This window comes from Erinaceus europaeus, chromosome 10 (genome assembly GCF_950295315.1).
Source record: "Erinaceus europaeus chromosome 10, mEriEur2.1, whole genome shotgun sequence".
Classification (NCBI taxonomy): Eukaryota; Metazoa; Chordata; class Mammalia; order Eulipotyphla; family Erinaceidae; genus Erinaceus; species Erinaceus europaeus.
This window is the reverse complement of record NC_080171.1, coordinates 10422690-10438836: the sequence shown is the minus strand read 5'-3', so window position 1 is coordinate 10438836 and position 16147 is coordinate 10422690. Positions and strand designations below refer to the sequence as shown.

At 47.0% G+C, this 16147-nt stretch overlaps 2 protein-coding genes across 4 annotated transcripts in view; one reads left to right on the top strand and one right to left on the bottom strand.

Annotated features, from left to right (window-relative positions):
- Positions 1-3375: 3375 nt before the first annotated feature.
- Positions 3376-11258, bottom strand: MRPL50 (mitochondrial ribosomal protein L50). Its single transcript, XM_016189849.2, has 2 exons — positions 11139-11258; positions 3376-3955 (listed from the first exon to the last, which is right to left on the bottom strand). Exons 1-2 carry the CDS (start codon positions 11219-11221, stop codon positions 3571-3573), a joined length of 468 nt encoding a protein of 155 aa, XP_016045335.2. The 5' UTR covers positions 11222-11258; the 3' UTR covers positions 3376-3570.
- Positions 11259-11709: 451 nt separating this feature from the next.
- The window catches only part of ZNF189 (zinc finger protein 189), an 18974-nt gene continuing 14536 nt past the window's right edge, over positions 11710-16147 (top strand). For 2 of the 3 annotated variants that reach the window (XM_060199081.1, XM_060199082.1), the window contains exons 1-2: positions 11710-11992; positions 13012-13093. In XM_060199081.1, coding sequence (XP_060055064.1) covers positions 13063-13093 — 31 coding nt within the window. In that variant the 5' untranslated portion in view covers positions 11710-11992; positions 13012-13062. Of the gene's footprint in view, positions 11993-13008; positions 13094-16147 lie in introns of all 3 variants that reach the window. The other variant, XM_016189858.2, reaches the window with a different exon arrangement.

The following is a 16147-nucleotide window of genomic DNA, read 5'->3' as shown; positions in this document are numbered from 1 at the left end:
CAAAAAAATCTTGAGAAAAAAGAACAGAACCGGAGGCATCACACTGCCAGATCTCAAACTATATTATAGGGCCATTGTCATCAAAACTGCTTGGTACTGGAACATGAACAGACACACTGACCAGTGGAATAGAATTGAGAGCCCAGAAATGAGGCCCCACACGTATGGACTTCTAATCTTTGACAAAGGGGCCCAGACTATTATATGGGGGAAGCAGAGTCTCTTCAACAAATGGTGTTGGAAACAATGGGTTGAAACATGCAGAAGAATGAAGCTGAATCACTGTATTTCACCAAATACAAAAGTAAATTCCAAGTGGATCAAGGACTTGGATGTTAGACCAGAAACTATCAGATACTTAGAGGAAAATATTGGAAGAACATGGCCCCTTGTGATGTGATGTGTGAAGCACATTCTAGGGGCCAGGCAGGGGCGCATTCTAGGGCCCAGGCAGGGGCACACCTAGTTGAGCACGCAAGGACCCGGGTTCAAGCCCCCGGTGCCCACCTGCAGGGGGCGAGGCTTCACAAGTGGTGAAGTAGTGCTGCAGGTGTCTGTCTCCCTTCTCAATTTTTCTATATCTAATAATAAACAAAAAAATATTTTTAAGGCAGCACATTCTTTTTTTTAAATTTTTAAAAATATTTATTTACCCTTTTGTTGTCCTTGTTTTTTATTGTTGTAGTTATTGTTGTTATTGATGTTGTCCTTGTTGGATAGGACAGAGAAATGGAGAGAGGAAGACAGAGAGGGGGAGAGAAAGATAGACACCTGCAGACCTGCTTCACTACCTATGAAGTGACTCCCCTGCAGGTGGGGAGCTGGGGGCTCGAACTGGGATCCTTACACCGGTCCTTGAGCTTTGTGCCACATTTGCTTAATCCACTGCGCTACCTCCCTACTCCCAAGGCAGCACATTCTACTACTGCACCTGCACTGTGATATTCCTCCCTATTTTCAGTTGATGTCCTCATCTAAGCACCAACTACCATATTTTGATAAAATACAAAATCTCCCTGAACTGACTGTTCAGGAAGAGACCTCTCTACCTCCTTACCTGCTCCAAGTGGCAAATCTTAGTTACACTATCTCCCCAGTCCCATAAAATAATTTGAAACTTCACTTGTAACTAGTCAGAACCATGTTACTAAGAAGTCTTCTATACACAGTAGGCATATCTAAATATAATAAACTACTAATCCAATTGGTTTTGTTTGGGTTTTTTTTTCTGTTGTCTGTGGGGTTTTACCATTTATAATTTTTTTATTATTATTATCTTTATTGAATAGACAGTCAGAAATCAAGAGGGAAGGGATTGATAGATAAGAAGAGTGACAGAGATACCTGCAGCCCTGCTTCATCACTTGCAAAGCTCCCCCAGGCCCTTGCAAGTGGGGACCAGGGGCTCAAACCTGGTTCCTTCTGCATTGCAACATGTGCTCTCAACCACGTGTGCCACCACGCAGCCTTGGGTTTTACCACTTTGGATTGACTCTTTCAGTTGGAGAGAGGCAGAGACACTGAGAGAGTGGGAGAAAGATTGACAGGCTTGAACCTGGGTAGTGTCCAGGGCAAAACAGATGCCCTATACAGGTGAACTGTTTTTGCTGACCCCAAACTTGGTTAAAACAAGACACACAGGCATACTTCTAATGTGATGGGCACAGAGACCAAACCTGTCACAATAAAATTCAAAATAAAGGAGGAAATTTTTTTTTCATTTAGAAAATGTAGGAGAGCTGGGTGGTAGTGAAGCGGGTTAAGTGCATGTGGCATGAAGCGCAAGGACAGGCTTAAGGAACCCGGTTGGAGCCCCCGGCTCCCCACCTGCAGAGGAGTCGCTTCACAAGCAGTGAAGCAGGTCTGCAGGTGTCTATCTTTCTCTCCCCGTCTGCCTTCCCCTCCTCTCTCCATTTCTCCCTGTCCTATCCAACAACAATGACATCAATAACTACAATAAAACAACAAGGGCAACAAAAGGGAATAAATAAAAAATTTTTTTAAAAGAATTTTAAAAACGTAGGATACTGAGTGGTGGAAGTGAAGAAATATGTTACAGGGGCCAGGTGGTGCTGCACCTGGTTGAGTGCATATTACAATGCGCCACGGACCCAGGTTCAAGCTCGGTCCCCACCTGCAGGGGGAAAGCTTCACAAGTGGTGAAACAGTGCTGCAGGTGTCTCTGTCTCTCTCTCAACTTCTGGCTGTCTCTATCCTATAAAAAGAATGATAAAATTATAAAAGGTGGGGAGACGGCATAATGGTTATGCAAATAGACTCATGCCTGAGGCTCCAAAGTCCTAGGTTCAATCCCCTGCACCACTATATGCCAGAGCTGAGCAGTGCTCTGGTGTTTCTGTCTCTCTCTTCCTTGCATCTCTCTCAAAAATAAAATAAATAAAATATTTTTTAAAAAATTAAAAAAACACAACTCTAAAAAAAAGAATTATAAAAAATGTTTTCTGTTGTCTGAAGTTAGACTTATTGTTTATGTAAAATCACTGTCCTATCACCTGTATTTTACTAGGCTTCCTGTGAGCGCAGCTTACTCATCTCAAACTCCACAAAGTAAAATTAGTGAGCTATTAATGTCTAGCTAGTGAGCATGTAACTTTCTAAAAACCTAAACTGTTTAATAATTAGCAATATTACATATCTGGCTATCTCATCAAACAAGCTGTGTAACCTAATTCAGTCTTATCAGAAAAACAAAAGATCCCAATACTGATTCATAAGAAACTGTAAGCCAGTAATACCCCCTTGAATTGATGAGTATGGAGGGTCCCTTCTAATACCTAAGCTGTTCAGAACTGTGCTTTCTGGGGGTGGGGGGGTATTCACTCTAGATCCATTTTCCCAAATTATCTGTTGTCTGTGATGTTTTACAACTTTGGACTGACTTTTTCATATGAAATCAAGAGAGACACAGAAGGGGAGATTTTCAGAATCTGCCTTTTTTAAAAAAAATATTTGTTGCCCTTGCTGTTTTTTATTGTTGTAGTTATTGATGTCGTCATTGTTGGATAAGACAGAGAGAAATGGAGAGAGGAGGGGAGACAGAGAGGGAGAGATAAGACACCTGCAGACCTGCTTCACCTCCTGTGAAGCGACTCCCCTGAGGTGGGGAGCTGGGGGCTCGAACTGGGATCCTTACACCCTTGATCTTTGACCAAATTGAGCACTGCTCAGCACTGGCTTGTGGTGGTGAGCAGGGGATTGAACCTGGGACCTTGGAGCCTCAGGCATGAGAGTTCTCTTTGCATAACCATTAGGCTACCTACCCCCACCCACCTATCTTCAATCTAAATTATCTAAGTACCTGCCTTCCTGAATGGCCTGACACCATAACAAACAAACAAAAAGAAGTTCCACAAATGCAAAAAAAGAAAATTAGTATTTATCAATACATGATGCTACAAGGAAAAAAAAACACACACACAACACGTCCTTCCAGTACAAATTTGAGATGGGGAAAAGTTCTGATCCATATTCCGCGGGGTAAATGATCAACCTGAGAAGCAGCCCCTTGCTGGCGTGGCGGACGGACTGTTCCGGTCTGTTCTGAACTGCTTAGTAGCCCCAGTGAATCTTTAAATTGGGAGGCAAATCACTGGCTACAAGGTCATCAAATTTAGATCTGTCTTCCACAGGAATGTTATAGAAATCAAGGACATCTCTGACCCTGCACATCTGATGAAGCCTCGAGTTTGGCACCACATGACCCAAGTCATCAGCTAGACGTGCCAAGAAATTGAACTTCAGGTGACTGTCTTCCAGGGACGCATCTTGCCACCTGCTAGGAACAGATGAACTGAAAACTTTTTTGACGAGAAATTCCACTTTCTGCTGGAGATCTGCAGGTGGAGTGTATGCTCTGCTTCGTAAAGGGGGGCACTCCAGGACAGGTTTTTGCTTCACCTCTTCTCCAGTCTCAAGTACCACCGGCTGTTCTTTTCTGTAAGGACCAAAAGCCAACACGTGAATCTTTGATCCAAGCATTAATAAAGTGGACGAGCTCAAAGACGACAGACCGAATCTTTTTTTTTCTTTTAATTTTTTTTATTTAAGAAAGGATTAATTAACAAAACCATAGGGTAGGAGGGGTACAACTCCACACAATTCCCACCACCCAATCTCCATATCCCACCCCCTCCCATGATAGCTTTCCCACTCTCTATCCCTCTGGGAGCATGGACCCAGGGTCATTGTGGGTTGCAGAAGGTAGAAGGTCTGGCTTCTGTAATTGCTTCCCTGCTGAACATGGGCGTTGACTGGTCCGTCCATGCTCCCAGGACAGACTGAATCTTAAGCCACTGATTAGGATCCAAAACTAATTTGTGTACCTGTGCAGAAAAGGATAGGTCCTTGTTCTTGGAATGCTGACAGGAAGCAAAAACCAGTTACATGTTGTAAGAATGCCACAGAATGGTGGACGGTAAATCACTTTGTTCAATTTTCACCTCTCCAAATTCCAAATCCGGTCTACCTACCTACCCACCTTCCTTCCTTCCTTCCTTCCTTGCCTCCAGGGTTATCACTGGGGCTCAGTACCTGAACTACAAACCCACTGCTCCTGGAGGCTGTTTTTTTTCTCCATTTATTGCCCTTGCTGTTTATCATAGTCATTGCTATCACTGTTATTGGGTAGGACAGAGAGAAATCTAGAGGAGGGGAAGACAGACAGGAGGCGAGAAAGAGAGACACCTGCAGACCTGCTTCACCACTTGTGAAGTGACCCCCACCCCCGCAAGTGGGGAGCCGGGATCTTTACTCTGGTCCTTACACTTTACCTGGCACACTACCGCCCGGCCCCCACAATCTACCTTTCTAACTTCATCTACCACTAGTCTCCTGTGTAACTCTCTGCCCTACCCAAACTAAGTAATACTATTTCCCACACGCTAATGTCATGGATTCTTTTAAACTTTATTTTCGCCACCAGGGCTTCCACTAGGGCTAATTACCTGCTTGCATGACTCCACTGCTCCCAGAAGACTTTTCTTCTTACTTTTATTTGACAAAGGGGAGAGAGAGGAGAGATACCACAGCACTACTCCACCATTACTGAGGCTCCCTCTAGGTATGCTATTTCTGAGTGGCGGTTAGGAACTTTGCAAAGCCAAGTCTTCACACAGTAGTGTGTGCTCCACTGGGTAAGCCCTGTCCTGACCTCCCTGGTGTCAAATATTAACCCCCGTGACAGTTTATCTGAAATGCCTGCTTTTATCTCCACTTAGAGAAATCATATCTCTTCCCCCAAGCATCAGTGCAAAACTGTTATTTTTCTAAGGTCATGGGCTGGTGGGAGATAGGGGGAGGAGAGCTTCTATAGAGCTTTGATGGTAGGTGTGGGACTATCCTTCAGGTGTGGAACTGCATCTTATAATCTTGCAAGCCACGAAGTCACTAAATAAAAAACAAACAAGCAACCCTGTTCTCGCCCTAGAAGCTTCACTTGACTTTCTTAATGAACACAAAGGTCCTTTGATCTCCCTAAAGTGTGTCATTTTCTGAGTGTTAGTTCTATTTACATTCTCCTTCTCTTGCTAGATGAGTTCCCCAGCCCCAACATTAATGACATTGTTGACCAGATGATTCGTTGTGGCGGAAGACTGTCATACTCATTGTAGGATGCTTAGCAATGTTTGGCCGTTAACCACCGAGAATGCTAAAGCACTCCTAGCCTCTAGGCATGATAACCCAAAGATGCCATTAACTGTCCCCTGGCAGGCAAAATTATCCCTAATTAAAAACTGCTGTACCAGGAGTCGGGCGTTAGTGCGGTGGGTTAAGTGCACGTGGCGCAAAGCACAAGGACCGGCATAAGGATCCCAGTTGGAGCCCCGGCTCCCCACCTGCAGGGGAGTCGCTTCACAGGCGGTGAAGCAGGTCTGCAGGTGTCTATCTCTCTCTCTGTCTTTCCCTCCTCTCTTCATTTCTCTCTGTCCTATTCAGCAATGACGACAACAATAATAACTACAACAATAAAAAAAGGGCAACAAAAGAAAATAAATATTAAAAAAAAAACCTGCTGTACCAGATTATGAACTGCAGAATTTTACTGATTTGGAAATCCTTTGAAATTGTTTGAATAAGGGGCTGGGTGGTGGCACACCTGGTTGAGCACACATGTTACAGTGTACAAGGACCCAAGTTTGAGCCCCCGGCCCCCACCTGCAGGGGAAAAGCTTTGAGAGTGGTAAAGCAGGGCTGCAGGTGTCTCTCTGTCTCCCTCTCTCCTCCTGATTTCTGACTGCCTCTATCCAATAAGTAAATAAAGATAATTTTAAACATGGCTTAAATAAAAAAGAAATTTCTCGAAGGAACATTACTAAGCACATGAGCCAACACAAGAGAATCTGCCTAGCACTTTTTCAGAGCCTGATGACAGATTTGTCCATGGAGTTGGCACCTGATTGGGATTGGTCATTCCAACTGAAAGTGGAAGTCCTAAAATGTCAACATCCAGCCAAGCACATGTAATGCAATTCCTGCCTACTCAGCATCACTTGCAAAGATTAGTTCTTTCTGTATCAATTCCTTACTGCTTCCTGAGCAATCACAGGGAAAATGTGCCATAACACCTCCCATTAAGTGTTTTTCTTTTATTTCATTTTTTCCCCTTTATTTTTGCCTCCCAGGTTACTGCTGGGGCTTGGTGCCTGCACTATGAATCCACTGCTCCCAGAGGTCATTTTTCCCATTTTGTTGCCCTTGTTATTGTTGATGGATAGGACAGAGAAATCGAGAGATGGAGAAGAAAGAGAAGGGGAGAGAAAGACACCTGCAGATCTGCTTCACTGCCTGTGAAGCAACCCCCATACAGGAGGGAAGCTGGGGGCTTCAACCTGGATCCTTACACTGGTCCTTGCACCTGCGCTTAACCCACTGTGCTATGTCCCGGCCCCTATTTCATTGATTTTTAGAGACAGAAAAATTGCTTTTGTTGGGATATAGAAAGGGTGTGTAGGGCAGGAATAGACAGCATAATATTATGCAAAGAGACTCTCGTGCCTGAGGCTCCAAAGTCCCAGGTTCAATCCCCTGCACCTCCATAAACCCCGGCTCCCCACCTGCGGGGGAGTCACTTCACAGGCGGTGAAGCAGGTCTGCAGGTGTCTGTCTTTCTCTCCTCCTCTTTGTCTTCCCCTCCTCTCTCCATTTCTCTCTGTCCTATCCAACAACGGCGACATCAATAACAATACCTACAACAAGAAAACAAGGGCAACAAAAGGGAATAAATAAGAAAAAGAAAAAAAGAAAGAAAGGGAGTATGCCAAATCTGGGGCCCTGTAGCACCATTCTACCCTTAGGCAGAATGAAGGCATGCTGGGGTCTGACGTGTGGTGGGGAGGAGGACCTAGGCTGGGGAAGTGTCTTCCATAAACCTGTCTCCTGTCACGGGACGTTGAGGAGTTGAACCTGTGTGTCAACAACAGTGCTGTGGGGACAGGAAGCTGCATACCCGTTGAGTATCCGCTTTACTATGCGCATAGATCCAGGTTCAGTGTCCAGCCCCCCATCCGCAGACGGGATCTTCATGAATGTTGAAGCAGTGCTGCAGGTGTCTCTCTCTCTCCTCCCCCCTCTCAATTTCTCCCTGTCCTATCAAGTACATTTTTTTTAATTAAAAAATATACTGTACTATAAACAACAGCACCCTCCAAAGTATATATTAAGTTGTTGGAAAAAATCATGAGGCATGTTTGCATCAAAAAACTACCTCAGGACTTTCCCTGCAACACCATATATTAAAAAAAAAAAAAAATTCTGGGGCCAGGCGATGGCACACACATTATAGTGCACAAGGACTCAGGTTCAAGTCGCCCGTCCCCACCTGCAAGAGGAAAGCTTCACCAAGTGGTGTCTATCTTCTCCTCCCCTCTTAATTTCTGTCTCTACCCAATAATAAGTAAATAAAAATATTTTTTAAAATCCCTTTATAATTCATGCTCTCTCTCAGCTGCTTTCACAACAGCTTTTTTTTTAAATATCCATTTATTCCCTTTTGTTGCCCTTGTTGTTTCATTGTTGCAGTTGTTATTGTTCTTACTGATGTCAGCATTGTTGGATAGGACAGAGAAATGGAGAGAGGAGGAGAAGACAGAGAGGTGGAGAGAAAGATAGACACCTGCCGAGGTGTCAATCAGATAGGTGTCTATCTGATTACTGTAAAAAATGGCGACTAATCCCTAGCACTGCAAAAACGGTATCATCTGTTTTCCATCTGCACCATGCCTCGGCCTTGCATCAGCTTAATGTGCAGCTTGACGATACGAGAATCCGGCATGAAGCCCAGCCAGTCTATCTTGGCGTTACTCTTGATCGCACTCTGTCATTTCACGAACATCTCATAAAAACTGCAGCAAAGGTGGGCGCGAGGAATCACATCATTGCAAGACTGGCCGGCTCCTCATGGGGCGCGAGCGCTTCCACACTGCAATCATCATCTCTGGCATTATGCTATTCCACTGCAGAATACTGTGCCCCAGGATGGTTCCGCAGCCCCCATGTCCACTTGGTCGATTCCAAATTATATTCCTCCATGAGGATAATTTCTGGAACCATCCGTTCCACCCCGGTTCCATGGCTGCCAGTTCTCAGCAACATTGCCCCGCCAGATATTCGTCGGGATGCGGCATCATCTAAGTTCATTTCCCACGTCTACGCTCAACCAGACCTGCCAATATACGCGGATATCTTCGCCCACCCTGTCCAACGCTTGACGTCTCGTCACCCAATCTGGTCCCCTACGCCTACACTGAACTTCTCTGTCCCAGACTCTTGGAAACAGAGCTGGCAGCTGAGGTCAAGAACAAACACCTCATCACAGACCCCTGCGAGCATCCACCCGGCTTTGACCTAGCATGTTATGATCGGGCCCTCCTCAATCGCTATCGAACAGGCCATGGCCGGTGCGCCGCTATGTTCCATTGCTGGGGAGCCAGAGACGACCCGAACTGCCCCTGCGGCTCCAGACAGACTATGACCCACATAGTCAACGACTGCCACCTCTCCAGATTCAAAGGAGGTCTCGAAACTTGACATCAGGCTCAACCTGACGCTGTTGACTGGCTACGGAAGAAGGGCAAACGCTAGAAGAAGAACCACTTGTGAAGTGACTCCCCTGCAGGTGGGGAGCCGGGGGCTTGAACCGGGATCCTTCCTCTGGTCCTTGCGCTTTGCGCCACGTGAGCTTAACCCGCTGGCTACCACCCGACTCCCATAATCAATTCTTTCTATGTCAGTCATCTTTCTACTCTTCCAGTCACCACTTTCTAAAATTACATTCCACATTTTTTGTGCACTAAGACATATGCTCTGTGACAAGGATGCTTTTGACTGTATTATTATTATTATTGTTAATATTTGCCTCCTGGGTTATTGCTGGGGCTCAGTGCCTACACTACGAATCCACTGCTCCTGGAGGCCATTTTTCCCATTTTGTTGCCCTTGTTGTTGTCATTACTGTTACTGTTGCCACTGATATTGTTGTTCTGGGATAGGGCAGAGAGAAATGGAGAGAGGAGGGGAAGACAGAGAGGGGGAGAGAAAGACAGACACCTGTAGACCTGATTCACCGCCTGTGAAGTGACTCCCCTGCAGGTGGGGAGCCGGGGGATCAAACCGGGATCCTTACACTGGTCCTTGCAGGAGCCGGGCGGTGGCGCACCTGGTTTATCGCACGTTACAACGCACAAGAACCCTGGTTTGAGCCCCTGGCCCCCACCTGCAGGGGGAAAGCTTTGCAAGTGGTGAAGCAGGGCTGCAGGTTTCTTTCTGTCTCTTTCCCTCTCTGTCTCCCCCTTCCTCTCGATTTCTGAATGTCTCTATCGAATAATAAAGATATTTAAATAAAAAAAAAAAAAAAAGACGGTCCTTGCGCTTTGCGCCACTTGCGCTTAACCCGCTGCGCTACCGCCTGGCCCCCTTGACTGTATTAACAAATGTATCCGAGTAACTACATATCTGGAGTATAGAGGACACTATGGGTATTTACTTGAGGAGTGAATGAAACAAAGGTGAAAATCTGAGAAGTAATAATAAATACCAAAAGACGGTGGGAAAGCTATATGAACTGATGGATGGAAAACTCCTTTTAGACAGATATTTGTTTTCAAATTTTAGAGGCACATGTCTTTTGCTTAAAGTCCCACAACTTTCGATGCACTGACAGAGCAGCAAAGGGAAGACTAGGCTGTAAATCCAGCCGTTCTCCTAATTTGTGGCTTCTAGCCAAACTCACTCATTCTCAGTTTCCTCAGGTCTGCGTATTTAAACTCAGAAGATGCTTCACTGTCATCGCTGCAATCCACGTAGAGAAATGCCGGGTGAGAGCATGAATGAATGAAAGGGGAAAAGAACAAATCGAGGAAGCTTAACTTCAGGTCTGAAGTTTGCTGTTGAAGAAATGACTTTAAGTTTATAAAGCGTTTTCATGCTCGTGTTGTAAACTGCTCGGTGCAGACAAGTCATCTGTTCCGGACTCTCATAATGAAAGGAAGGGAAAGGGGGGGAGGGCGAAAGTATCACCGTGGGGGCCGGGTGGTGGCACACCTGGCTGAGCACACATGTTACATGGATCAAGGACCCGGGTTCGAGCCCCCCGGCCCCCACGTGCGGGGAGAAAGCTTTGCAAGGGGTGAAGCGGGGCTCCAAGTATCTCTTCCTCTCTGTCACCCCCATTCCCTCCCGACTTCTGGCTCTCTCTATCCAATAAATGAATACAGATAATAATAAATGAAGTATCGCCATTATTGAAGAAGAGAAAACAGAGGCCAAAGAGTGATTAGAGGAGATGGATGCGAAACTTCCCAACTCAGAAACCCAAGACTCTGCATTCGTCCTTCCCCCGGTCAGGCGCAGGGCATAGCACTGACACTCTTTTTACTTTATTTTTTTCTTCATGGGTGGGGGGGGAGTGTTTGTGGTTAAAGTTTTACGGCCGACAGTAAAACACAGAAGCCCGGGTCCTCACCCACCATCACGTTCCAGGACCTGGACACCCCCTTCACCCTCCCCAGAGTCCTTTACTTCGGTGCAATACACCCCAAACACTCTTTTTCAAATCCTGCCATCCCTTCGGTTCCTCTCTTACGTTCAGTGGACGCGATCTACCCTCCAGTCTTCTACTGTACCTGAATCCTGACCAAAGTGTTCTCCCTGAAAGTGTCCACGTGAGGCTCCTCCTAGTCACGGAGAACAACCTGAGCGCAGCCATTTCTGCAGAAACCACACACCCGAGTCCCGCCCACAGGCTGGCAATGACGCACGCCGAGGTCAGCCAATCGGATTACACACTCGAGTTCCGCTCCTAGACTCGTTACGACGCGAGCCGAGGTCAGCCAATCGGATTACACAACCAGGCCCCGCCCACAAACTGGCATGACGCGCGCCGAGATAAACCAATCGGATTAAAAACCCGAGCCCCGCCCACAGACTGGCATGACGCACGCCTCGATGAACCAATCGGATTACACATCAGAGTCCCGCCCACAGACCGTGATCGACACGGGGCGAGGCCAGCCAATCGGCTGTAACTTTAGTGTCGTGTTTCCTTTTTCCTGTCCAGACTCACGCGCGAGTTTCCTCTCCCCCGCTCCCCCTCCCCTCCCCCCGTTGCATGCCGGGGAATGGAGTCCGGCAGCCATTGTGGGCGGAGATGAACCGGGATGGGTGGGTGGATGGAGATGGAGGGGGGGTGGGAGTTGTAGCTAGGGGGTGTCCCAGGCGGCTTCTGGGTGACGCCTCCTGGTCCGGGGGGCGGGCGGTGGGAGCCCCGCTCGGCTGAAAGGAAGGGCTGGGGGCCGCGCGAGGGAGGGGCGCCCGGGAGCCGCCGGGGTGGTGACCGCCGGGGGACCGGGTGGGACCCCGCCTGGAGGCCCTGCCCTCGCGGCGCCTGTTTCCCCGCGGGCCTGCAGGCCTCCCCGGCTTCCTGCTCGGCCGCGCAGCCCCGGACGTGGCCTCCCCGAGCCCCGCGCTGGAGCCCAAGGTGAGTCACCCGGCGGGTCCCTGCTCCCCAGCGCGGCCGCGGCGGCGCCTTCCGGAGACCCCGCCAGGGGTGCAAGCCTCCCTCCTGCACCTATGATTCTTTTTCATCTTTATGTATGTATTGCATAGAGACAGCCAGAAATTGAGAGGAAGGGAGAGAGAGAGAGAGAGAGACACCTGCAGCCCAGCTTTCACCCTACTCGTGAAGCTTCTCTCCCCTACAGCTGGGGGCCGGGGGGGGGGGGGGGGGGACTGGAACCTGGGTCCTTGCACATGGTCACATATGTGCTCCAGCAGGTGCGCCACCATCCGGGGCCCTTCATGCAGTTATTTATTGTTTTTTTTGTTGTTGTTGTTGTTTGTTTTTGTTTTTGTAACCACTGCTCAGCTCCGGTTGCTGGTGGTGCGTGGGACTTTGCAGCCTCAGGCCGATGAGAGTCCCTTTGCATAAATAAGCGCGATGCTGTGGAGCTTCTGTCATGATCCACCGGGAGAGAGAGAGAGAATCCGCTTTAGGAACGCGAGGGAGGCTGCCCTCCCTCCCTCACTTGAGGGTCGTTCGCCACTGTTGACCCTCCTCTGTTTTTTATGTTTATTTATGTATTTATGGTCTGGGCGCCTGGTCAACAAGGCTGTTGGGTCAGAGCGTGGCAGTCAGTGGTCGAGAGGTGAAGGAAGCTCGGTGAAGCTTCGCAGCGGTTGGGTTGACTAAAATTAAAAGAAGAAAAGGGGGCATCATCAGGAAGCCAGAAAGCCATTATCCTCGAGACCTGGGACCCGGATCCGGCCCAATTATCCCGTCGCAGCCGATGCCCCTGGTGCGGCGATGGCTTCTGCTCCCTTCAGGGTAGAGCTGCCCCTGGAGACCACAGCCGGTGGCAGAAATACTAATTGAGGGCTTGCTGATGGTTGAAAATGTGGCTCTTTTTCTTTCTTTCTTTCTTTCTTTCTTTCTTTCTTTCTTTCTTTCTTTCTTTCTCTTTTCTTTTTCTTTCCTTTTTGTTTTTGTTTACTCAGAAGGAGTGGGATTACCTGGACCCCACTCAGAGAAGCCTGTACCAAGACGTGGTGATGGACAACTATGGGAATCTGCTCTCCCTGGGTAAGAAGCTGCTCTTTCTCCCACTGAAGGGTCTGAGTGAGCAGAAGGCCAGCCTGGCTGGCTCGCCGTCAGCCCCCGCATCGCTCCGCACTGTCACTGCTCTCCTGCCACCCACCCCTTTTCTCTCTCTGCCTTCTGGAGCCCCCGTCCCGCCTCACATCATGTTCTCACCCCGCGTGGCCCTCGCTGAAACCCGGCACTTCCCCAGGGACACCGCCCGCGTCCTCCCACAGCCTCTTCCTCCTCTCCTCCTCGTCCGTGGTCGCCTCCCTGGGTTGGAGGAGCCCCTGTGCCAACCCCGCACTGCAGGGCTGGTCCTGAGGCCTGAGCTGTCGCGGTCTGCCCACTTAGTTCCTTTTCACTGGCGCCTTGTCACGGAGGGATTGGCCCTCAGACACACACACAGACACACACACACAGAGACACACACAGACAGACACAGACACACACACACACACAGAGACACACACACAGACACACAGATACACACACACAGACACACACAGATACACACAGACACACAGACACACACACAGACAGACACACACAGAGACACACACACAGATACACAGACAGACACACACACAGACACACACACAGATATACACACACAGATACACACACACACACAAACAGACACAGACACACACACAGACACACAGATACACACACAGACAGACACACACACACAGATACATAGACACAGACAGATACACACACATACACAGACACACACACAGACACACAAACAGACACACACAGACACACACACAGATACATAGACACAGACACACACAGACACACACACACACACTTTATTCACGTGCAGAGCATGTTTTCCCCGCTAAGGTGTGCCGCTGGTGAGGCATTGTCAACTTAAACTCCAGTGTGTCTCCACCCCAATTGTTTATTTTTAAAATAAAATCAGGGATCCTGATTTTTTTATTTTTAAAACTTTGTCTCACATCATATTCTATTGTTTTGTCATGATGGTAAAAGTTTAATCCTTGGGAGTCGGGGGGGGGGTAGCGCAGCGGGTTAAGCGCACATGGCGCGAAGCTAATGACCAGCATAAGGATCCTGGTTCCAGCCCCCGGCTCCCCACCTGCAGGGGAGTTGCTTCATAGGTGGTGAAGCAGGTCTGCAGGTGTCTTTCTCTCCCTCTCTGTCTTCCCCTCCTCTCTCCATTTCTCTGTGTCCTATCCAACAACAATGACATCAGTAATAACTAAAAACTATAAATAAATAAAACAAAAAAAAGTTTAATCCCTGAGGGCATATGACTTTGACTAGTTTTGATATTTACTGACTGAAACTAAGCAGACATGACCAAAAGTGATGCTCTTTGTTCATGTGAACCACTTCTCTCTCTTCTACTTTTGCTATTCTTAACTTCTCCTTTCCTAAGAATGAAATCTATTCTTTTTTTTTTTTAAAGATTTTTTTTTCAATAAAGACAAAGAGAAACAGAGGGAAGGAGGAACTAGAGAGAGAAGAGACACCTGTAGCACTGCTTCACAGCTTGTGACAATTCTTCCCTCCAGGTGGGGACAGGAGCTTGGATCTGGGTACTTGCGCACAGTAATGCTTATACACTACTGAGTCTGCCGCCACCTGGCCGCTGATCATTCGTTAGTGATATTTTCTGTTCCTTGGTAACTCTGACAACCTAGGCTGTTAGTCTCTTTTTTATATATATCTTTTTTTTTTACATTTATTTATCTATTCCCTTTTGTTGCCCTTGTTATTTTATTTTTGTAGTTATTGTTGTTATTCATGTCATCGTTTTTGGATAGGACAGAGAGAAATGGAGAGAGGAGGGGAAGACAGAGAGGGAGAGAAAGACAGACACCTGCAGACCTGCTTCACAACCTGTGAAGCGACTCCCCTGCAGGTGGGGAGCCGGGGGCTCGAACCGGGATCCTTATACCTGTCCTGCGCTTTGTGCCACCAGCACTTAACCTGCCGCGCCACCACCCAACTCCCTGTTAGTCTCTTTCTGACCTTACTTCTTTATCTATGGACCTGTGTGTAATGTATCACCAAAGGTGACTCTCTTGCCACCTTTTCATTATGCTCTACCCATCCCGCAAACTTCACATCCTGTATTAATTATAAAATGTGTCTTTTCTTCTCTCCCACCTGAGTTACTAAACAATAGGAGACATTCTTTAACTGAAAAGACTAATGCAGACCTTTTTTTTCCCCCTCCCCTTTGTTCCTTCCTTTTAACCCCCCTCTCTTCTTTCTACCTGCTGTCTGTGTTCCTTTCTCCCATGGTACCTTTATTCTGATAAGTATATTCTTGACTCTTCCAATTTGGAAAAGAAGGAGAAAAATAAAACTTTTAGGAGCCTTCTCACTGCTTCCTCTTAATCTGATGCATGTTCCTTACACAGCCAGGTCTTTAGCAGAATAATTGATGTGTGTATTTTTAACCCCTCAATATCTCTTAGCTTCCTTCTTTGCCTCCACCACAGCCCTCAAGTTGTTGGACAATATGTAATAATCCACTTGTCAAATGCAAGAGACTTTTTTTGAACTTTATCCCCCCCCCCCTTTATTTTCCTAGCACTTAGCATGGAGAGCCTTATACATATCATATGCTTTTTTTTTTTTTTTTATCATATGCTTCTTGAGTATTTCCATGACTGACTGAATATATCTGATACTTAGTATCTCCTGACTGGATTGTTACCATTAGCCCATAAACTATCAATAGCTCCTTGTCCCTTTCTCTTAATATAATTTCTTTATCACCACAAAAGGGATCTTGTGTTAGTTAATTGCTTAAAACTTCTGATGATTCTTGACAGTTTCAAGGATAAAAATTTTTTTTAAATCTTAATTTCTTACTATATGTACTCGGGCTCCATATATATATATGTATATATATATATTCTAGTCTTGTGTTATTTCCTATGTGCCACTTCAGTCTCCTGCTGATTAGCCCTTCCATATATCATTGTATCTCTGAGTTACTGCCAGCTTTATCTGTGCATAAAGTGGAGCCAGGCAGATGTGTGGCCTTGCCTGCCCTTAAGCAAAATATAA